At 44.9% G+C, this 24,153-nt stretch overlaps 1 protein-coding gene across 1 annotated transcript in view; it reads left to right on the forward strand.

Annotated features, from left to right (window-relative positions):
• LOC134660291 (catenin alpha) overlaps positions 1 to 24,153 on the forward strand; it is a 120,467-nt gene that overhangs the window by 13,587 nt on the left and 82,727 nt on the right. The window contains exons 8-14 of the mRNA XM_063516043.1: positions 4,857 to 4,941; positions 5,670 to 5,785; positions 8,450 to 8,567; positions 9,016 to 9,108; positions 10,986 to 11,142; positions 14,242 to 14,347; positions 15,842 to 15,936. Of these exons, the coding sequence (XP_063372113.1) occupies positions 4,857 to 4,941; positions 5,670 to 5,785; positions 8,450 to 8,567; positions 9,016 to 9,108; positions 10,986 to 11,142; positions 14,242 to 14,347; positions 15,842 to 15,936 (770 nt within the window). The remainder of the gene's footprint in view (positions 1 to 4,856; positions 4,942 to 5,669; positions 5,786 to 8,449; positions 8,568 to 9,015; positions 9,109 to 10,985; positions 11,143 to 14,241; positions 14,348 to 15,841; positions 15,937 to 24,153) is intronic.

The raw sequence follows: 24,153 nt of genomic DNA on the forward strand, positions 1-24,153 counted from the left end.
TCTAAGCTGGCTATTAGAACTATTTTGAAGCAGGTAGAAAGGAAAAGTGAGACTTATCCTCGTAAGTCCCCGCGTACTTGTACAAGTACAAATTAAAGATAGCAGTTCAGACCTGACATTTTAACTACATAGATGGCGTAACTGCCTAATGTACTTACCCAAGTACAAATTATTCATTCCCCATTTACCGGGTAGTTTTTTTACAACGGTAACACTGACACGATCATTCTCATTCTATATACTATGGTCGATTCCGCCATGTTTGACAGGTAAGATCAACTGTCAGTGTCACTTTTTGCAAAATGGCAACGCGGTCGGATCGCCGGCCAGCACGAGGTAAGTTAATCTGTTAAAATTCAAGTAATCATTTGTTTATTCTTTTGGCTTATATATGAATTGCTGTAATTAAATTATGAATTTTGTGAAATAAACAATATTTTAATGAAAACTGTATATTTAAGGAGGCTCGTGACCGGTCAAATTAATTTGTACTTGACGTGGTACGTTAGGCGTTTGTTATATTAAAACTGTTTATAATTTGTACTTATGGTAATACGTTCGGTCTATATTACAAGTGTTTTTTTTTTATTATAGCATTCAAATATCACAACTTCTCAATAACTCTGACTTCCAAGGACTCGGATGATGAAGATGTTTTATACCTGAACCCGACTAAGAATCAAATAGCCACTCTTCTTCGTTTTCGGAATCTGAAGATGGAGAAATAGAAATTGCAGTACGTGTCTAGTCTAGTCGTCGATCTCAAAGTGCTTGTGGCCAAAGAGGTGGGTGTGGCCGTGGTAGAAGTACAAGTACGAGGGCGCGACGTAGGCAAAGTGGGTAAAAGGGTAGGTCTGAGAGATCTAGTTCAGGTTTTGAACACCCAAACCCAACCTCCGGAGATGGAGAATGGTATGAAAATAGTGTCTTCGAGACAGTGTTAAAATAATTATTGTTATAATAAGAAGACTTGTTATGTTGTAATAGTTTTTTTTTTACTTAAGTGATGTTTAAATAATAAAATTGTTTTACTTTTGATACTAAATAATACCTTTAACTTTTTAAAACTGTTTTTATTATACTGTGTAAAAACCGAATGTACTCACACAAGTACAAAATATTTTCAATGATTTCCTTTTAAAAGAGGTGCTATAAATAATAAACATACCGTAAAAAATACAGACAACAAGACCTCACTTCAAAAAATTTAATCTCTAAAACCGACATCGTTTTGTCTCGGTCTGAAGCTCTATTCTTGGTTTGTACTTGATATAGTACAGCCGGCAGATATGACTACTGCTGTTGAAAAAAACACAGGACTTACGAGGTTATGACACTGATGGCGCTTTTTCTGCTAATCCTACTAAAATTTGATTGATGATCCATAATACTTATTTTGAAAAGTCTCCATTCGACCGCTAGCGATTGACTACAGAGCGTTTCGTTGTACGCAGAAAATCGGCAAATCCCGCTTACCTATTAAAAAAGTGCTTATAAAATAAATTTAAGGTAAAACATCGTTGAAAATTGTAATAAAACTACATAATAATAATTTCAAATAAGTGCATTTTCAGTGTATCATACATCATCTTATGTGCCTGACTTAGTGTAAAAACGTTGTAGAAATAGAAATTAGAAACGTTATTTCCCTCAGTGTTCAGTTTCAAGAATCTATGGTCAATCAAGACATCAAAGATACCATACAGTAACTTTGTTTTAAAATCTGTAAATGTTGTGCTTTGTGCTTCCAGAATGCCTGCTTTACTTATTAAGCACAATAATTGTAAGAAAGAAGAAAATGAAACATTGAAAATATACCTAAATCTCATATACTTACATCCGCCAATTTAAAAAAAAGCGTCTGGCCGACATGCCCAAAAGGAGTGGGAGAAAATTACCTAGCGAAATACTGAATTTAATGCCAGGGCCGCCAGGGGCCAAGACTGAGATCCTGGAAAGCGCGGAGAAAGGAAACTAATAGTAAATAATAACACAATAGTGTTTACATAATTATTAAAGGCTACAAAATAACTCTTGTTACAGGCTGTGTTGTGTTTGATGACCCATCTGTCTGGCCTAGTGGGCAGTGACCCTGCCTATGAAGTCGATGGTCATGGGTTGTGATGTGATGAGCATGGATATTTGTTCCGTTTTTATGTATTTGAGTACCTATTTATAAATATTAAAATATTATGTAAGTATATATATATCATTGTATAAGTGCCCAGCCCACAACAAAAGCCTTATTGAGGTTACTGTGATCTGTGGTGAAACTTAAATTGTCAAATAATGTCCTATAATAATTATGTATTTGATTTAACTTACAATGTTTAAATGTAACTATATTTTGTCAGATACAAAGGAAAAGTCATTTTGTACAACTTTTATGTGTCAAATCTTGTAAGGTGTAGGGGGCCAATTTCGACTGTGGGGTAATTTCAACTAATAGAAATATCTTCCATATTAACTACACTAGAGTGCTACGTGTCCAGATAGCGAAAAAAATGAGTTCTATGCGGCTAGTTAATAATGTAAAACATGGAAGATATTTATATATTAAGTTTTTTAAATTTGTACCACTTCCAGGTTTCCGATGAAGCTGATTATTTGCACACATATGTAAATTGGATTACAATGTAATATTATGGTACCGTGTAGCTGATCTGCAGATATAGAAATCCGTGGGGCAAATTTTCTTGACAGGTAGGGACTTTTTTTTACAAGAAAACCTTAGAGTGACCACTAGTATATAGAACAAGCATTGATAATTGAGTTTATCAGTATAGGAATTCCTATATTGATAAACTCAATTATCGATGCTCGTTCTACATACTAGTGATCACTCAAACGTTTTCTTGTAAAAATATGATTTTTATCATAACATTTTATAACAATTCAATGCAGAACTTTTAATAATTACCATACATGTAAACCTATTTTAAAATAAAATTTTAATAAAGCATAATAACATAATTTAAGCATAATAATAGCATAATAATAACTCAATTTGTTTCTTCTTTTTATGAGGTTGAGATAATATTAACTATAGCTGGTCAAGCAAATTTTGTCAGTAAAAAAAGGCGCGAAATTAAATTTTTCTATGGGACAATATCCCTTCGCACCTACATTTTTCAAATTTGCCGCCTTTTTCTACTGACAAGATCTGCTTGACCAGCTTTGTATTTTATAGTGCAATAGGTATTACGGCCTACCTTTATATAACCTAGTGATTATTTAAAATATGCTGTGTGAATTTTATACTTGTCTTCAAAACAATAGTTACAAAAAACACACACAATGTTGGGGACGATCACTACTCACTAGTATATATAAGTAATGATAATCGATAATTGAGTTTATCAATATAGGAAGTCCTTACCTGTCAAGAAAATTTGCCCCACGGATTCCTATGTCTGCATGATCTGTCTGTTGAATAGTACAGTCAATAAAAGCTTCTATCAAGAATGAAATTTATGACATAAAAAATATTTTTAATTACAGATGCTGTAGTGCCCCACCAAGATAGGGAAAGGCCTATCTGTTAATTAGAAAGGGAAGTTTAGTCTTCATCCCGAGTCACAGAATAAATAATCCCTAGCTTGATAGGTATAGTCGCGGTGCACTAATGCTAAGGCTACGAAACTACTACTAAGAAAAATTGCTGATTCATGTTACAGGCTTTATGCATCTTATAGGTTTTCAATAAAAACGTATGACAAGAGATTGGGCTTTTTTATTCAAAAACAATTATTGATCATAAAATTTTGCAATGCCTGACCACGCAAAAGGTCTTGGTTAAGAATTCCTCTTGGTTGGTTGGGTGGAGGACACAATTCCATTCCAGGTTTACAGGTATATTTTCTTCTTCCCATATTGTTTTTGATACACAGTTGTACAGCAAAACGCAGGCATTTATAATTTTGTTGGCCTTTTCTGGACTGTATTGAAGTCCCCTTTCTTTTCTCAAGCAGCGGGATCTGTCTTTCAGCAGTCCGTTGCAGCGCTCAAGAGTTGATCTTGAAACTTTGAAAGTTGCATTGTAACACTAAGCAGGGGTTCCCACGGCAGGCTCCGTCACCATCAATACAGATACAGGCAATGGAAACAAATTACACAATATTACATGCAATATTATGACGAAACTAAAAAACACGCTGAGCTGACACTACTGACATCAATCAATGTCATTAATGACACCTTTTGTCATAGCATAGACAAAACATCTACACAGAAAACAATTTTTATTTTTGCGCCATCTGTTGGAACTGACTGTCAACACCATGCTCCTTTACGTACGAAATACTATGACTTCGTATAATTTCATTTAGTTGCGAATGTTTAAAATGATCGAATGTGAATTTGTTATCTCGTGTATGGAGTGACGATAATTTTACATAATAATGCAAAAAATAAATGAAAATGATTTTTTTATACAGTAAAGTACGATAATTCATCGATTTCAACCGTTTATTGTTTCGAACGAGGCTCGTAACGCCCCCTGTCGAGATTTTCACGAGTTAATTTTGCAAGACAAGGAGAGAACCGTCTATGCTTTTCCCTTGTCTCTGCCAGTATCTTTGGAGAATTATATCAGTTCACTAAGAATTGAAGCTTTTTATTTGAGTCGTCGAGCTCCCGACCTGCACGGCGGCTACAGAAACACCTTATGTTTGATTGTGTAAGAACTTATATTCTCTAAATGCCTGCTTATATATGTATACATGTTAGGTTGCGCTGACACAAGCAATATGCGTTTATGTTACAGTAAACCAGAGTGCTACCGTTAAACATTGAAAATGGCTAATTGCCGTATTACTCTTGTTTATGACTAAATTTAAATGTAATGTTTGTTGCAGGGACGAGCGCCGCGAGCGCATAGTGGCGGAGTGCAACGCGGTGCGACAGGCGCTGCAGGACCTGCTGCACGAGTACATGACCAACGTATGTATATTCATATTATATATTATGTAAAAAAAAACCGTTATCAGTGTTCTAGTTATAGAGAAATATAATTAAAGAAAGAGTGGTAACACCATACATCAGTCTTCTTACCAAAACGCGAGTTATTTCGTAGTTCATCATCATCATTGGCCTTAAAGTCTATTACAGACTATTGAAGCAGTGTCAGGTAGGGCGATAACGTTTTTCGTGGCTATGTAAGCCAATACGGGAGCGGCAAACACGACCACAGGCCTGGCAGATGTAAAGGATGACTCACGTCAAACCGGGCCGTGTCCGGGCCGGAGCTTCCGGCGCTTACTTTTCTATGACAGATGATAGGTGATCACGTGATGGTTTCCATAGAAAACGTCCGGAAGCTCCGGCCCGGACACGGCCCGGTCTAACGAGAGTCATCCTTAATGTGCCCGTGGCGAACAGGTGTCGGGTGATGACGCTTGGCTCGCTTACTTGCGAGTGTCTTAAACCAAGCGTCGTCGTGAATTTCGTAGTAAGAGTATTACATTTTTGATATTTAGCCACCATTTTATTGGTCAATATACACAGATATTTTCATTCACTCATTCTTTCCATTCGTGCAACCTGTACATAACCTCACGACACGGGTGATATAGGGTAAATTTTTTACAAAAAGTTTTTTCTGTAGTCGTTTCATATAGGTTTTCAAACGTTTTACTATTTTATTTACGATTGTCTTTTTTTGTGTACAGGCCGGAAAGCCAGAGCAGTCCTCAGGCCTCGAGCGCGCCATCGAGAACATGTGCCGCAAGACCCGCGACCTACGCCGGCAGCTGCGCAAGGCCGTCGTCGACCACGTGTCCGACAGGTAACACATTCGAGGCCCACCGAGGCCTATAGTACACACCCGAGGCCTAGAGAACATGTGCCGCAAGACCAGCGACCTACGCCGGCAGCTGCGCAAGGCCGTCGTCGACCACGTGTCCGACAGGTAACACATTCGAGGCCCACCGAGGCCTATAGTACACAACCGAGGCTTAGAGAACATGTGCCGCAAGACACGTGATCTACGCCGGCAGCTGCGCAAGGTCGTCGTCGACCACGTGTCCGACAGGTAACACATTCGAGGCCCACCGAGGCCTATAGTACACACCCGAGGCCTAGAGAACATGTGCCGCAAGACCCGCGACCTACACTGGCAGCTGCGCAAGGCCGTCGTCGACCACGTGACCGACAGGTAACACATTCGAGGCCCACCGAGGCCTATAGTACACACCCGAGGCCTAGAGAACATGTGCCGCAAGACCCGCGACCTACGCCGGCAGCTGCGCAAGGCCGTCGTCGATCACGTGTCCGACAGATAACACATTCGAGGCCCACCGAGGCCTATAGTACACAGCCGAGGCCTAGAGAACATGTGCCGCAAGACCCGCGACCTACGCCGGCAGCTGCGCAAGGCCGTCGTCGACCACGTGTCCGACAGGTAACACATTCGAGGCCCACCGAGGCCTATAGTACACACCCGAGGCCTAGAGAACATGTGCCGCAAGACCCGCGACCTACGCCGGCAGCTGCGCAAGGCCGTCGTCGACCACGTGTCCGACAGGTAACACATTCGAGGCCCACAGAGGCCTATAGTACACAACCGAGGCTTAGAGAACATGTGCCGCACGACACGTGATCTACGCCGGCAGCTGCGCAAGGCCGTCGTCGACCACGTGTCCGACAGGTAACACATTCGAGGCCCACCGAGGCCTATAGTACACACCCGAGGCCTAGAGAACATGTGCCGCAAGACCCGCGACCTACGCCGGCAGCTGCGCAAGGCCGTCGTCGATCACGTGTCCGACAGATAACACATTCGAGGCCCACCGAGGCCTATAGTACACAGCCGAGGCCTAGAGAACATGTGCCGCAAGACCCGCGACCTACGCCGGCAGCTGCGCAAGGCCGTCGTCGACCACGTGTCCGACAGGTAACACATTCGAGGCCCACCGAGGCCTATAGTACACACCCGAGGCCTAGAGAACATGTGCCGCAAGACCCGCGACCTACGCCGGCAGCTGCGCAAGGCCGTCGTCGACCACGTGTCCGACAGGTAACACATTCGAGGCCCACCGAGGCCTATAGTACACACCCGAGGCCTAGAGAACATGTGCCGCAAGACCCGCGACCTACACTGGCAGCTGCGCAAGGCCGTCGTCGACCACGTGTCCGACAGGTAACACATTCGAGGCCCACCGAGGCCTATAGTACACACCCGAGGCCTAGAGAACATGTGCCGCAAGACCCGCGACCTACGCCGGCAGCTGCGCAAGGCCGTCGTCGACCACGTGTCCGACAGGTAACACATTCGAGGCCCACCGAGGCCTATAGTACACACCCGAGGCCTAGGGAACATGTGCCGCAAGACGCGCGACCTACGCCGGCAGCTGCACAAGGCAGTCGTCGACCACGTGTCAGACAGGTAACACATTTGAGGCCCACCGAGGCCTATAGTACACACCCGAGGCCTAGAGAACATGTGCCGCAAGACCCGCGACCTACGCCGGCAGCTGCGCAAGGCCGTCGTCGACCACGTGTCCGACAGGTAACACATTCGAGGCCCACCGAGGCCTATAGTACACAGCCGAGGCCTAGGGAACATGTGCCGGTAGGCCTGTCATATCGAACATTGAAATCGCAAACACAAAAACATAACACATTCCTTAGGGTTGTATTCCATCTGTCCAATATATTCGTCATGGCGTCTCACTTTCTCTCTCGAGCAAAATGTGGCACAAAACACACATTGGACAAAAAATTTAAACAGGTGGAATACCACCCTTAACCAAAAGCTTAAAATTTAGTTTTTTCTTCGCAAGTGTGATCAAAAACTGCCTCAAAATCTTTAGCACGTATTTTCGCCAATGGCGTTTTTCGCTACTAATACTAATACCACACATGGTTTACCGAATAGGCCGCCAAATATTCGTTATCCGGCCGGAACGCATTCGTCGCATATCAAATATCAACATTTATTCAGCAAATAGGCCACAAGGGCACTTTTACACGTCAATATGGAATTTACATACAGCAAAAAAAAACACATCAATAATTATAAAATACAACTAAGCCGTAAATATCAAATCAAACTAACATAGACATGTATAAAGCCTCTAAATGTCGAATTACAAAAAACGCAATAACAATAGTATTGAAAAAAAAACCACAAAAACTATAATCTAAAATTATTTAGAGATGTAAATGTCTCTAAGTGTCATCATAACTAAAAGATTACAATATATAGTAGTTAATCAAATTATCCTTAGAGATGTATAGGGTCTCCAAGAGTCAAAATCCTGTATACCAAATTAAAACATTCATTAAATTAAAGAAAATGATAGTAAAAATAAAATAGCATACGAGAACCGAATGAGGTGTGTCCATGTAATTATACTCAAAAATAAAGTTACTAAACATAATAGCTCGTGTTAGCTTAAATAGACCAGTCTCCGCAAACTCGCATCTCTAATAACTGATATTTCTACAGTTTCCTGGAGAGCAACGTGCCCCTGCTGGTGCTGATGGAGGCTGCTCGCAACGGCCATGAGAAGGAAGTCGAGGAATATGCCATCGTGTTCACTGAACACGCCAACAAACTGGTTGAGGTAAAACTGCTAAAAATATCGGTTTTAGAATCAACTTGGTAGCTTACTTAGTTTGAACCATCTATACATTTTTTTATCGTTTATGTATATTGTTGCTATAAAAAAATTTTTAATAATAAGGATACTAATGGTACCATATTTTTTTTTCTAATACTTGGAAGTTAAAATATTTTTTTTTAACAAGTTCTTGTATTTTTTTATTATTCCCATATGTTTTATTGTGATAAATTGCTAGAAAATGAGCAAAAAAAGAGTACGAAAAACTATAAAAAGGCAACTTAAACCCCCCCCTACCCGTTATCTTCACCCCTTCCTCCCGGTACTTTTAGTATCTTGTTTAATACACCATTCCCTACAACAATGCCAAAATTTATACTCGTATGCTTTTTTTTCTAACTAGATTTAGTTATAAAATTCAAAATGTGTCTACAACCCTATTGAATTGCAGGTGGCTAACCTGGTGTGCTCGATGTCGAACAACGAAGACGGCGTGAAGATGGTGCGCCACGCCGCCGGGCAGATCGAGGCGCTGTGCCCGCAGGTAATTATTAAATAGGCGCCCATTGAACCGCCTCGCGAGGAAAAAATTGCCTCGCGAGGAATTTGCCTCGCGAGGCGGCTCGGTCGGTGGAGACATGCCTCGCCATTATTAAACAGGCGCCTCCCCAGGGCCGCCTCGCGAGGAAATTGCCTCGCGAGGCGGCTCGGTCGGTGGAGACATGCCTCGCCATTATTAAACAGGCGCCTCCCCAGGGCCGCCTCGCGAGGAGATTGCCTCGCGAGGCGGCTCGGTCGGTGGGGATATGCCTCGCCATTATTAAACAGGCGCCTCCCCAGGGCCGCCTCGCGAGGAAATTGCCTCGCGAGGCGGCTCGGTCGGTGGAGACATGCCTCGCCATTATTAAACAGGCGCCTCCCCAGGGCCGCCTCGCGAGGAAATTGCCTCGCGAGGCGGCTCGGTCGGTGGAGACATGCCTCGCCATTATTAAACAGGCGCCTCCCCAGGGCCGCCTCGCGAGGAAATTGCCTCGCGAGGCGGCTCGGTCGGTGGAGACATGCCTCGCCATTATTAAACAGGCGCCTCCCCAGGGCCGCCTCGCGAGGCGGCTCGGTCGGTGGAGACATGCCTCGCCATTATTAAACAGGCGCCTCCCCAGGGCCGCCTCGCGAGGAAATTGCCTCACGAGGCGAATCGGTCGGTGGAGACATGCCTCGCCTCGCCCGAGGCATATGCGGCTGTAAATGTGTTCACTTCACCCCACAGACAATCCAACCTCTAGACAGCATAGTCGCGCTACCCCCTCTGCCACACATACGGTAGCGTTACTCCATCTTCGAGTCAATCCCGTGCCGTGATTGGTCCGTGTCTTTGAACGGACCAATCACGGCACGGGATTCGCTCACCTCGTCCCCCCGCACCCCCGTATTTTTGGCAGCATCGGTTTCATGAAAGTATTTGCCTAAGCTCAGTCTAGAGGTTGGATTGTCAGTGCTTCACCCAGACCGAGCTCTTTTGCGAGGCAATGTGGTTGGCCGGTCGAAGTATTTAGCAGATGGCGCCATCATAGCTTGCCCTGTCAATCCCTAGAATTGTGTCAAAGTTTTGTTTTTGAGTGCCCTGGATGCCAGCCCTTTAAGCCAAATCTCCTAGAAAAAGGGGCAAGCTATAATGGCGCCATCTATGCAAACCTTTGACAGTTGCCAACCCCATTTCCTCGCGAGGCGACTCGTTCTGTGTGGACCCGCCTAATGAATTAGTGAACTGTATAATCCCCTTCAATTCGTCCTTTTGAAAATGTACAATTTGCCGTTTTTGACGAACGTGTGGTGAAAAAGACAACGGGGGAGTGCCGGCAGAAGTGAAAACTCAAAAATTGCAAAAATGTCTGCAGCACTATGTATAATTGAGGTTAACGCCATCTAGCGTTATTTCGTCGCATTACTTGAAACCCCTAAGCACATCACTGTTAGTACTCGAGTTATATTAATGCCAGTTAGAGCGAAACTCACTAGATGGCATTTAAATCAATAAAGAAAAACTCAATGACATTGAAGTAACAGTTTTTCGATCAGGTCACGTGTCCGTCTTACGGTCTCGTGACACCTGTTACGAGTTTAACATTTTTCCCCATCACAAAAAGTGCACATAGCCGCTGTAGTAGATTGTACAACAAGGGCATAAAGTGACCCATTTTTACCCGAGGCAATTTTTTGGTCTGAGCGAAGCGAAGCCCAAAATAGTAGACGAGGGTAAAAATGGACATTTATGCCCTTGTTGTACACTCTGCTTTTCACTTCGATTGCGAGGAAAATATATATACAAAAATGTCCAATATTTTAGGTTATTTTCCCGTATTTATTCAAGACTAAAAGAAGTTTTCACTTCAAAAATCATTATTATTTCTCTTATTTGTTCAGGTGATCAACGCAGCCCGCGTGCTTGGCGCCCGCCCCCGCTCCCGCGTCGCTCAAGAAAACGCCACCGCCTTTGCCCGCGCCTGGGAGCAAGCGGTCAAGCTGCTCACTGAGGCCGTCGACGATATCACCACTATTGACGACTTCCTGGCCGTGAGCGGTGAGTGTCGCATTATTACTGAGTGAACTAGAGTCTGAGACAGATCGCGTCGCTCAAGAGAACGTCACCGCCTGGGAGCAAGCAGTGAAACTGCTCACTGAGGCCGTGGACAATATCACCACTATTGACGACTTCCTGGCCGTGAGCGGTGAGTGTCGCATTATTACTGAGTGAACTAGAGTCTGAGACAGATCGCGTCGCTCAAGAGAACGCCACTCACTGAGGCCGTGGACAATATCACCACTATTGACGACTTCCTGGCCGTGAGCGGTGAGTGTCGCATTATTACTGAGTGAACTAGAGTCTGAGACAGATCGCGTCGCTCAAGAGAACGCCACTCACTGAGGCCGTGGACAATATCACCACTATTGACGACTTCCTGGCCGTGAGCGGTGAGTGTCGCATTATTACTGAGTGAACTAGAGTCTGAGACAGATCGCGTCGCTCAAGAGAACGCCACCGCCTGGGAACAAGCGGTCAAACTGCTCACTGAGGCCGTCGACGATATCACCACTATTGACGACTTCCTGGCCGTGAGCGGTGAGTGTCGCATTATTACTGAGTGAACTAGAGTCTGAGACAGATCGCGTCGCTCAAGAGAACGCCACTCACTGAGGCCGTGGACAATATCACCACTATTGACGACTTCCTGGCCGTGAGCGGTGAGTGTCGCATTATTACTGAGTGAACTAGAGTCTGAGACAGATCGCGTCGCTCAAGAGAACGCCACTCACTGAGGCCGTGGACAATATCACCACTATTGACGACTTCCTGGCCGTGAGCGGTGAGTGTCGCATTATTACTGAGTGAACTAGAGTCTGAGACAGATCGCGTCGCTCAAGAGAACGCCACTCACTGAGGCCGTGGACAATATCACCACTATTGACGACTTCCTGGCCGTGAGCGGTGAGTATCGCATTATTACTGAGTGAACTAGAGTCTGAGACAGATCGCGTCGCTCAAGAGAACGCCACCGCCTTCGCCCGCGCCGGGAACAAGCGGTCAAACTGCTCACTGAGGCCGTCGACGATATCACCACTATTGACGACTTCCTGGCCGTGAGCGGTGAGTGTCGCATTATTACTGAGTGAACTAGAGTCTGAGACAGATCGCGTCGCTCAAGAGAACGCCACCGCCTTCACCCGCGCCGGGAACAAGCGGTCAAACTGCTCACTGAGGCCGTCGACGATATCACCACTATTGACGACTTCCTGGCCGTGAGCGGTGAGTGTCGCATTATTACTGAGTGAACTAGAGTCTGAGACAGATCGCGTCGCTCAAGAGAACGCCACCGCCTGGGAACAAGCGGTCAAACTGCTCACTGAGGCCGTCGACGATATCACCACTATTGACGACTTCCTGGCCGTGAGCGGTGAGTGTCGCATTATTACTGAGTGAACTAGAGTCTGAGACAGATCGCGTCGCTCAAGAGAACGCCACCGCCTGGGAACAAGCGGTCAAACTGCTCACTGAGGCCGTGGACGATATCACCACTATTGACGACTTCCTGGCCGTGAGCGGTGAGTGTCGCTTTATTACTGAGTGAACTAGAGTCTGAGACAGATCGCGTCGCTCAAGAGAACGCCACCGCCTGGGAACAAGCGGTCAAACTGCTCACTGAGGCCGTAGACGATATCACCACTAATATTGACGACTTCCTGGCCGTGAGCGGTGAGTGTCGCATTATTACTGAGTGAACTAGAGTCTGAGACAGATCGCGTCGCTCAAGAGAACGCCACCGCCTGGGAACAAGCGGTCAAACTGCTCACTGAGGCCGTCGACGATATCACCACTATTGACGACTTCCTGGCCGTGAGCGGTGAGTGCCGCATTATTACTGAGTGAACTAGAGTCTGAGACAGATCGCGTCGCTCAAGAGAACTCACCGCCTGGGAACAAGCGGTCAAGCTGCTCACTGAGGCCGTGGACGATATCACCACTATTGACGACTTCCTGGCCGTGAGCGGTGAGTGTCGCATTATTACTGAGTGAACTGGAGTCTGAGACAGATCGCGTCGCTCAAGAGAACTCACCGCCTGGGAACAAGCGGTCAAGCTGCTCACTGAGGCCGTGGACGATATCACCACTATTGACGACTTCCTGGCCGTGAGCGGTGAGTGTCGCACTATTACTGAGTGAACTAGAGTCTGAGACAGATCGCGTCGCTCAAGAGAACTCACCGCCTGGGAACAAGCGGTCAAGCTGCTCACTGAGGCCGTGGACGATATCACCACTATTGACGACTTCCTGGCCGTGAGCGGTGAGTGTCGCACTATTACTGAGTGAACTAGAGTCTGAGACAGATCGCGTCGCTCAAGAGAACTCACCGCCTGGGAACAAGCGGTCAAGCTGCTCACTGAGGCCGTGGACGATATCACCACTATTGACGACTTCCTGGCCGTGAGCGGTGAGTGTCGCACTATTACTGAGTGAACTAGAGTCTGAGACAGATCGCGTCGCTCAAGAGAACGCCACCGCCTGGGAGCAAGCAGTGAAACTGCTCACTGAGGCTGTGGACGATATCACCACTATTGACGACTTCCTGGCCGTGAGCGGTAATTATCTTATCCTATCTTATGCTTCGTGTATTCCAATAAGGTTACATATATTTGTTTGATGCAATTATGGTAACATGGCCCAATGCGTCGAAAAACTTAACTTGAGCTAACAAAATATTTCATTTCAAATATCAAAACTATAACACAAAAGTAGGTAAAGTAGGACTAAGAGAAAAGAAACGTCAAACTTCTATGAAATTATGACGTATATTTAACTTGCAATGTACCTATGTTTGTACGGGTCAAATCTTGCAAGTTAAATTTGACCCACTTCCCGACTTCCAATGAAGCTGAAAATTTGTATACATATGCCAGTCGGATGACAATGCAATATTATGGTACCATCGAGCCGATCTGATGATGGAGACAGGAGGTGGCCATAGGAACTCTGTTATAAAACAAGACAATCTAACTGTGTTTGAGATTTTTAGAATTGCCTCGAGTATTAGTTGCCTGTGTAAAGAAAAGTACAGTCAGCGATAAAAGCTTGATAAAATGAAATATTTGCCACATCTTTTTAACCTGTATGTGTGGTCCCCAGAGAACCACATCCTGGAGGACGTGAACAAGTGCGTGGTGGCGCTGCAGGAAGGCGACCCGGACTCGCTGGAGCGCACCGCCGGCGCCATCCGCGGCCGCGCCGCCAGGTGAGACACAACCACCTGTTAGAGCGAGACAGCACACGTGGTCCCCAGAGAACCACATCCTGGAGGACGTGAACAAGTGCGTGGTGGCGCTGCAGGAAGGCGACCCGGACTCGCTGGAGCGCACCGCCGGCGCCATCCGCGGCCGCGCCGCCAGGTGAGACACAACCACCTGTTAGAGCGAGACAGCACACGTGGTCCCCAGAGAACCACATCCTGGAGGACGTGAACAAGTGCGTGGTGGCGCTGCAGGAAGGCGACCCGGACTCGCTGGAGCGCACCGCCGGCGCCATCCGCGGCCGCGCCGCCAGGTGAGACACAACCACCTGTTAGAGCGAGACAGCACACGTGGTCCCCAGAGAACCACATCCTGGAGGACGTGAACAAGTGCGTGGTGGCGCTGCAGGAAGGCGACCCGGACTCGCTGGAGCGCACCGCCGGCGCCATCCGCGGCCGCGCCGCCAGGTGAGACACAACCACCTGTTAGAGCGAGACAGCACACGTGGTCCCCAGAGAACCACATCCTGGAGGACGTGAACAAGTGCGTGGTGGCGCTGCAGGAAGGCGACCCGGACTCGCTGGAGCGCACCGCCGGCGCCATCCGCGGCCGCGCCGCCAGGTGAGACACAACCACCTGTTAGAGCGAGACAGCACACGTGGTCCCCAGAGAACCACATCCTGGAGGACGTGAACAAGTGCGTGGTGGCGCTGCAGGAAGGCGACCCGGACTCGCTGGAGCGCACCGCCGGCGCCATCCGCGGCCGCGCCGCCAGGTGAGACACAACCACCTGTTAGAGCGAGACAGCACACGTGGTCCCCAGAGAACCACATCCTGGAGGACGTGAACAAGTGCGTGGTGGCGCTGCAGGAAGGCGACCCGGACTCGCTGGAGCGCACCGCCGGCGCCATCCGCGGCCGCGCCGCCAGGTGAGACACAACCACCTGTTAGAGCGAGACAGCACACGTGGTCCCCAGAGAACCACATCCTGGAGGACGTGAACAAGTGCGTGGTGGCGCTGCAGGAAGGCGACCCGGACTCGCTGAAGCGCACCGCCGGCGCCATCCGCGGCCGCGCCGCCAGGTGAGACACAACCACCTGTTAGAGCGAGACAGCACACGTGGTCCCCAGAGAACCACATCCTGGAGGACGTGAACAAGTGCGTGGTGGCGCTGCAGGAAGGCGACCCGGACTCGCTGGAGCGCACCGCCGGCGCCATCCGCGGCCGCGCCGCCAGGTGAGACACAACCACCTGTTAGAGCGAGACAGCACACGTGGTCCCCAGAGAACCACATCCGGTCCGGTAGCGGTACTGATAGTTCCACTACTTTACGTTAGATGTCGACTACGAAATAACTCGCGTTTTGGTAAGAAAACTGATGTATGGAGTTACTACTTATACTCTTTACTTATATTTCTCTATCGTGTAAGTTAAGAAGTAAATTTTGACAGTTATGAATTGACCCTCATATTTATTGACCTTGTCGTTTTGCCAACAGGGTGTGCTCCGTGGTGACCCAAGAGATGGACAACTATGAGCCGTGTATCTACACCAAGCGCGTGCTAGAAGCCGTCACCGTGCTCAGGGACCAAGGTTAGTGCCTCACTTGTCACTTACACAGAATAAATAATATTACTAGGTACAGAAGATTTACGACAGATATGACCGCTAGGTGGCGCAAGCGCGAGCAGGCGTCCGTTCTGTAGCGGTGCGCGGCAACCACTATGGCTAGACACCGACATTGGTGTGGGCCGCATGTACTTGTAGCGACGCGATGCAATCGCGGAGTGAGCCATGCCTGCCTATAGGGACCATGCGCGTTGGAGGGTCTGCCATCTTGTGGCCTGAATCGGAAAGTTAAACTATACATTGACACCACGCCAAAGCAAGTGTTGCCCTCTACAGTTTACATACGTTTTCTGCTATCTTGTGGGCTACAATGGAAGCATAAACTTGCGTACGATTGGCAGTATGTGTGTGTTAAGGTAAATAAAAGAAGATATTTATAAAATAAATTTATTTAAAAAATCCAGGTATCATCACTATGTACATGGATCGGATGGCAATTGAGTATTATATTATCTACATGGAAATGACCTTTCGTCTTCAAGATACAAAAGTGCAAAGAAAATATGTGCAATAGAAAAATATGACTAGAAGGTGAAATCAAGTTTGAGCATAAACTCAAACAAAAGATAGAAATTGCCACTAAAAATCACTAGAAACTTCAAAACGTATTTATAACATACTGACGTACGAGCTTTTAAAAGTTAATAGTGATTTCTAACTGTCAAGACTTAAGGCGGTTCGTTCAGGTTGCCTCGTCCGGTCCCCGCGAAGCTGCCTCGCGAGGCAACCGCGCAGTGTTAAGAGAGACGCGGTCAATTCGCTTTGTTAATTTAGTTTTCTGGCGCTGGGGGGTGCGCCCTGATGTACTCGAGGGCGCGAACGATGGCCTCCGGGATCGGGGGTGGGGTGGGGAGGTGAGAGCCCTGTGAACAAAAGAGAATTATTAAAAAAAATACAAGGGTTTTTTTTACACTAAGGTTGTGAGTTATGATTGTTTTTCTGGTAGTAGTACGTTTCTGTGAGTGTCGCAGTTCTAACCTAACCCACTTTTCTGATAGCAATTCGATTTTTCAAGGATCACAGTTGTATGAATTCCGCCATTTTTACTTAATTAAAGCAGAAAATATTGATATAGGGCTGTAGCCGCGCGCGTCATTTGACATCTTTGGGTGCGGTCTAAGGGCCACTCCACACTAGCATCTTGAGCGCCGGCGTCTAGTCAGCGCTATGGAAAATGGCGTCGCTGCGCAGTTGCGTCAACGCCAACGTTGCGTCGAGCAGCAGCCACAGAGTTGACTAGACTTTCTTAGGTTAAAAAAGAATAATATTCGTCTATGGTTTGAACATACCTGAGGCTGGTAGCCGTTCTCGTTGGCGACGTACTGGAGCTCAATCTGCTCGCCCTCGGGGGTCTTCCAGCCGTTCTGACCTTGGATCTCCAAAGCGGCGTCCTCCTGCAATAAATATATTATCATTACTATTCATTTATCTGTTTTTACAATCTTTTATTTAGTTTCACCTGTCCCGTTGTCTGTCTGTAATCAAATCTTGCAAGTTAAATTTGATCCACTTCCCGGTTTCCGATTGAGCTGAAATTTTGCATGCATGTATAAATCGGATGACAATGCAATATTATTATGACATAGAGCTGATCTGATGATGGAGACAGGAGGTGGCCATAGGAACTCTGTGATTAAACAACGCAACCTAATTGTGTTAGGGGTTTTTAGAATTGTCTCGATGAGTATTAGTTGTCTGTCGTAAGAAAAGTACAGTCAGCGATAAAAGCATCTCGGACGAGGTAATACCTCGCGAGGCAGCACATCCTAAACTGATTACTTACACCAGCTCCCTTAAGCTGTCCCTGCGCCTGCCCCTGAATGCCGTTGTCAGTCTCGTACGCGTACTGGTAGTTGCCCTCGGGGCTGATGTCGGATTCCTGCCTCGGGATCTGGGCGCCTTCCTCGCTGCCTGCTTGAGGTGGGACACGTCGTCCGCCGCGAGCGCCACTAGGCACTGATATTGAACTGACACCGTTTCCAGTCTCATATTCGTAATAGAAGCTGTCCGCCTCCTGCCCTAGTATCTGCTGTGCTCACATAAGCTACCTCAATGTGCGAGGACTTGCGAGGCATCTCGGACGAGGCATACCTCGCGAGGCAGCTCATTCTAAACCTTTTTTTATGGATACTTACACCAGCGCCCTTAAGCTGTCCCTGCGCCTGCCCTTGAATGCCGTTGTCAGTCTCGTACGCGTACTGGAAGTTCCCTTCGGGGCTAATGTCGGATTCCTGTCTCAGGATCTGGGCACCTGCCTCGCCGCTAGCCTGCTTGAGGTGGGACACGTCGGCCGCCGCGAGCGCCACTAGGCAGGATACGATTAGGAGTTTCTGGAACAGGGAAAAGTTTTGGTAAAAATGGGCTTTTAATGCAAGTGTGTAAAACATTGCGTTTTGTACGAAACATGAGATGAATGATGAATACCATTAATGACATAAGTCATTGTAAACATCGCAAATAGTGGCCTAAACATTGCACTATACTTCTCTTCTCTTCTTCACTAAACAATCTCGACGACTTTCTATTTAAGAATAAGTAACTACGAGCGACCCGCCCCGGCTTCGTACGGGTTAACAAATTATACATAAACCTTCCTCTTGAATCACTCTATTTAAAAAAACGCATTCAAAATCCGTTGCGTAGTTTCAAAGATCTAAGCATACATAGGGACAGACAGCGGGAAGCGACTTTGTTTTATACTATGTAGTGATGAATAATATCCAAATGCGTAATAAAACACGGCCTTATACAAGTGATACATCATATGATCATGCTCGTCACGTGACCTCCCCGGGATCCGAACCCTGTAACCTTTTGACGGAGAGCGGTCAGCCTCAGGCATATTCATGAGTTGTCTTAATGCCGAGTTACGACATCGCTTCTGCGGATGAACTTAGGGTCGGGGTATGTTGACGGACGGTAGCGAGAGCGATTTAAGTGAGCGGGTTATACAGGACATTATAACATTCATGAAATTATTAATAAGTATTAGCTGCGACATTTTTTTTTGCTTGAAGATAGAAATAATTTCACTAATTAAGTATATCGCTTTCATTATGAAAGTAATTTAGTTTTTTTATGTATAATCTAGTTATAAGGAAAATTGCTATCCGCACCGGGGTTCATGTGAAACTTTAATTTAATTAAATAAGTAACATCTATGTACAGTCAAGTGTGAAAATATGGGTACACTCATCACACTCAAAAATATGTCCCATAGCTCTTATGTCAGCGAATTAAGAGCTATGGGACATATTTTTGAGTAAGTTGTACAGTCAGCAGCAGAAGATACTAAGCGGGCGAGGTGTTCAAAATTACCTTGATACGCTCTTATTCTTTTAACAATAAAGTCGCGTCAATATCATTTTGAACATCTGGCCCGCTTAGCAACTTCTGCTGCTGACTGTAGGTATGCACCCATATTTTTACACTCCTTGATTCGGGAGCAGGTGGCCTCCCGCGAAAACCGAGATTCGCAAATTGCGGGGATCTTTCCCTTTCACTCTCATGAAGACGTAATTAGAGTGACAGCGAAAAATTATAGCCCAGCTTCTAAATCGCTTCCGCTCCGCTCGTCACGGTATCACAGGCGCGCGCGCAGGCGTTTTGACCCGCCAGCTATGCGCTATGACGTCTCAAGGACTAGGTTCGATTCTTGGTAAAACTGTTACTTTTACCGAACACACTTAAATTAAACTGTATAATTACCTAAATACAAATTGTAGAAAATAGACTTGATTTTGCATTGTTTGAAAATTGAACGAAACAAAACGCAAAAGCGACTCTGTTCCAATTGAACATGGTTTAAATTACATCGAACTGAAGAAGTACTATAGGTAGGACGTTGGGCCTTAGGAGAATATATATCACACGAAAAAAAACCGGCAAAGTGCGAGTCGGACTCGGGCATAAAGGGCAGAACGCAAAACACTGTAAAAAATCACGTTTTTGTATGGGAGCCCCATTTAAACATTTATTTTATTCTATTTTTAGTATTTGTCTATAACAACAAATACTAAAAATAGAATAAAATAAATGTTAAAACGGCAACAGAAATACATCATCTGTGAAAATTTCAAGTGCCTAGCTATCACGGTTCATGAGATACAGCCTGGTGACAGACAGACGGACAGCGGAGTCTAAGTAATAGGGTCCCGTTTTTACCCTTTGTTACAATATATTGTGTTACATTGTGTTTTGTTTGATCTAAAAATAAATTCAGGCCCCTATTTCACCACGGTGACAGGTGCGAAAATTGTCGACATCACTGTTACTGACGTCACAGGCTTCCATAGACTACGGTAACCGCTTACCATCGGACGGACGGTGTGCTTGGTTGCCACCAACATATTAATTTAAAGAAAACTCCATTATATCGCCAATAAATAAGTACTTATTTTGCGAAACTAATGACAATTGTCACAAGAAACACGACAATTGTCACGAAATTCCGACACAGAACTCATTTCGTGTCAAGAATTACCGAAAGTTCTATTAAATCGTGTGACAATTGTCATCATCATCATCATAAACTTCGAAAGAGAAATACATGTTTTTTTCCGATATAATAAAGTTTTTTTTAATAATACAATGATGGTGGCAAACAGGAATACGGCCCGCCCGATGGTAAGCGGTGACCGTAGCCCATGGATGCCTGTGACGTCAGCAACAGTGACATTTGTCGAATTGTCGCACCTGTCGCCGTGGTGAAATAGGGGCCGGAAAGCCTACGTCTAAAAATATAACATCTGTTTGATTCCATAATGTAAATTATATATTCAAATTAAAGATGTTTTGATGTACGGTGTCCTTGTCACGATCGAGGTTTTATAAATTGGTTATTTATTCAAAATAATACTGGTTTGATTTTGATGACGCGCAGTTGGTAGTGACCCTGTTTGAGTTTGAAGTTGGAGGTCATAAGTTCGATTCTAAGCATAGATTTTTTGATACTAATTATTAGTCATTCTTAATAAAAGCCGGCCAAGTGCGTGTCAGACCACGCATAAGGGTTCCGCCCCGGCGTCGCACGGGTTAACAAATTATACACAAACCTTCCTCTTGAATCACACAATCTATTAAAAAAACCGCATCAAAATCCGTTGCGTAGTTTTAGAGACCGAGCGGGAAGCGACTTTGTTTTATACTATATAGTGATAGTGATATCGAACAAGACATTTCTAAGCAAATACTAAATAAAAAACCGATTATTAAATAAACTTTACATGTCCCATCACTTCTAAATTAAATTATTTTGTAACTTTTTTTACTAAAATTGTTTTTTTTTTTACCATTATCGCTACATATTAGCATAATGCAAAGCCGATTCCCGCTGTCTGATGTCCCTATGCATGCTTAGATCTTTAAAACTACGCAACGGATTTTGATGCGTTTTTTTAAATAGATAGAGTGATTCAAGAGGAAGGTTTATGTATAATTTGTTAACCCGTGCGGAGCCGGGGCGGGTCGCTAGTATTAAATAAACACTAGAGCTCAATGAAAGCGGTGCACTCACCATGTTTAATCCGTGTGCACACTTGAACTGTGCCCCGTCCGTGTGCCCGCGCCTTATATAGCGGAGATGCGCGCGCGCCGAGGTCACGGACAAAGATTGGGATGGGACTGTGTCGGTGTCAACTTTGTATGGATAGACACTAGGATATAATACAATTACGTACATGCTAAATGGGATAAATAAAGGCGTTTAACCTTAAGCTCTATTTTAATTGGTATTTCAGTTTATACTCTCATACTCATACTCATACTCATTTATTGATAATATTCTTAAAATATTACATGTCAACATCAGAAAATACATTTATATTGTTAAATCATTAAATTAAAATTACAATGGTAATAAATTGATTAGTTATTATTTTTGTCATGGTCAAAGAACTCCGTAACAGTATAAAAGGTCTTATCATTAAGCCATTTTTTTAGTTTCTTATTGAACATATTGGCACTATCTGATATTTTAATGTCATTCGGCAGTTTATTGTAGATCCTAGGGCCTAGGACATGCATAGTCTTTGAAGACTTGCTTAGTTTGTGGGGTGCTGACATTAGTCGTTCCTTGCTTCCTAAACGGGTGCGAGTAAGTTTGTTGGTAGCAAATGTGTGTTTGTGTGTGTGTACGTGTTTAGCTATGCTGTATATGTATTGTGAGGGTAATGTGAGTATTTTCATGTCTGCGAATAGGTGTTTGGCTGACGTACCTGGTGGGGCTCTGGCTATTATTCTTAGGGCACGTTTCTGTAGTACAAAAACGCGATGCCACTCTGCCGCTGTGCCCCATAGTTCCAGGCCATAGCACATTATGGAATGGAAGAGTGAGAAGTAGGTTGAGCGTAGTTCTTTATACGGTAGCACATGAGTGAGCCTTCCCAAAGCAAAGCATGCACCGGAGAGCTTTTTACAAAGAATGTCTATGTGTTGGTTCCATTTGAGGGCGGAGTCTAGGGTTAGCCCGAGGAATTTTGCGTGTTTAATTTGTTCTATTTGTGTATTGTTAATGTGAATTGATAAGGGCCTAGGTGGTCTACCACCTAAATTAATATGCATTACTTGTGTTTTTCCTAGGTTAAGTACTAGGCCATTGAGGGTGAACCAGTTTTGCATTCGCTTGATGTCCTGAGTTATGAGTTCCTCTAGGTTTTGTATGGAGGGTGCTGTCAAAATGTCACAGGAGTCATCAGCGAATAGGTACATATCACCTTGGACGTTAGCAGGAAGGTCGTTAACCTGTAATAGAAAGCACAGGTTGGCTAGCGACGATCCTTGAGGTACACCGATGTCTACCCCCCCGTATTCCGATTGCACCTGGCCGCCTTTCAAGGCCACCACCTGCTTTCGCTGTTTTAGGAAATCAATCGTAAGTTTATGTGCTGTACCGCGAATGCCGGCGTGGTGGAGTTTTCCCGCTAAGACGTCGTGGTTACATAAATCGAATGCGCGTGTCATATCGCACAGTAAAATAGCGACGTGAGACGAGTTCTCTTTTGACATCATAATTTTATTTATTATTTCGCGGATCACGTTAATGCACGACCTGTTTTTCCTGTACGCGTATTGTTTATCGCTTAGTATATTAAAACGTTCGAAGAAAAGGGATAATCGTTGGCATATACAGTATTCGAAAAGTTTTCCAATCGCTGGTATTATACTAATTGGTCTATAGTTTTTTATGTCATCGATTTGCCCTTTTCCTTTATAAATTGGTACCACTTTTACGTTTTTTAAAACTTGTGGATAAATGCCGTTTTTAATTAAGAAGTTGAAAATATATATTAATTGTTGTAATATGAACGGCAATGCGATTTTTAAAAGTTTTGTCGAGATATTATAAATGTCGAGAGTATTTTTACAAGCAATTTTTTTCATTACGACGTCATGTAGTTCCTTCCCAGTAACAGGTTGTAGGTAAATTGAGACGTTGCTAGGATTTACGGTAAGTAGTAATAAACGATTTGTTTCGATTGGATTTGCGGTAGGCGCGTGAACGGCGGCGGCCGCAGATAGAAAAAATGTGTTTACATCGTTTGCTAACCGGCCTAATGACTCATAATACACACCTTCACTGTCGCGCAATGCACTGAGACTGCATTGATGTTTTGATGGAGCTCGGCCCGTGCATTGATTAACTATTTGCCAAAGTGTTTTTTGTTGGTTGGTACTCTTTTTTAAAGTGTTGGTATAGTACGATTGCTCTGCACGCTTCATGGTTTCTTCTAGTTTTAAGGTTAATGATAGTATTACTAAAATGAAGTGTTTATCTTTTGTGGCTGGGCCGTCTAACTTTAACAGGTCGTTTAGTAGTTGTTTTTGCATAATTATATCATTCGTTAGCCAAGGGCAGAGATTAGTGCGAGTGCGTGAGTTATTTTTAAGTGGAAAACAAGTGTTAGATTTGCTATTTAAGATCTGGATTATGTGTGAAAGAAGTGCAATTGGATCGTCGTTGTGTTTATTTGACACACTAGTCCAGTCAATGGAGGAGATTGCGTGTTTAAAGGAAATTAGACTCTGATCGGAGAAATTACGGGTGAGTGTGTTTACTGTACGGTCGACTTTAAGTTCTACTGTAATTTTTTGTGCATAATGATCTGACAAATGTGTTGTAACTATTGATGTGTTTGAATCTTGTGGTGCGATTAGGCAGTTAATGTAAATGTGGTCTAAACA

Source organism: Cydia amplana, chromosome 26 (genome assembly GCF_948474715.1).
Source record: "Cydia amplana chromosome 26, ilCydAmpl1.1, whole genome shotgun sequence".
NCBI lineage: Eukaryota > Metazoa > Arthropoda > Insecta > Lepidoptera > Tortricidae > Cydia > Cydia amplana.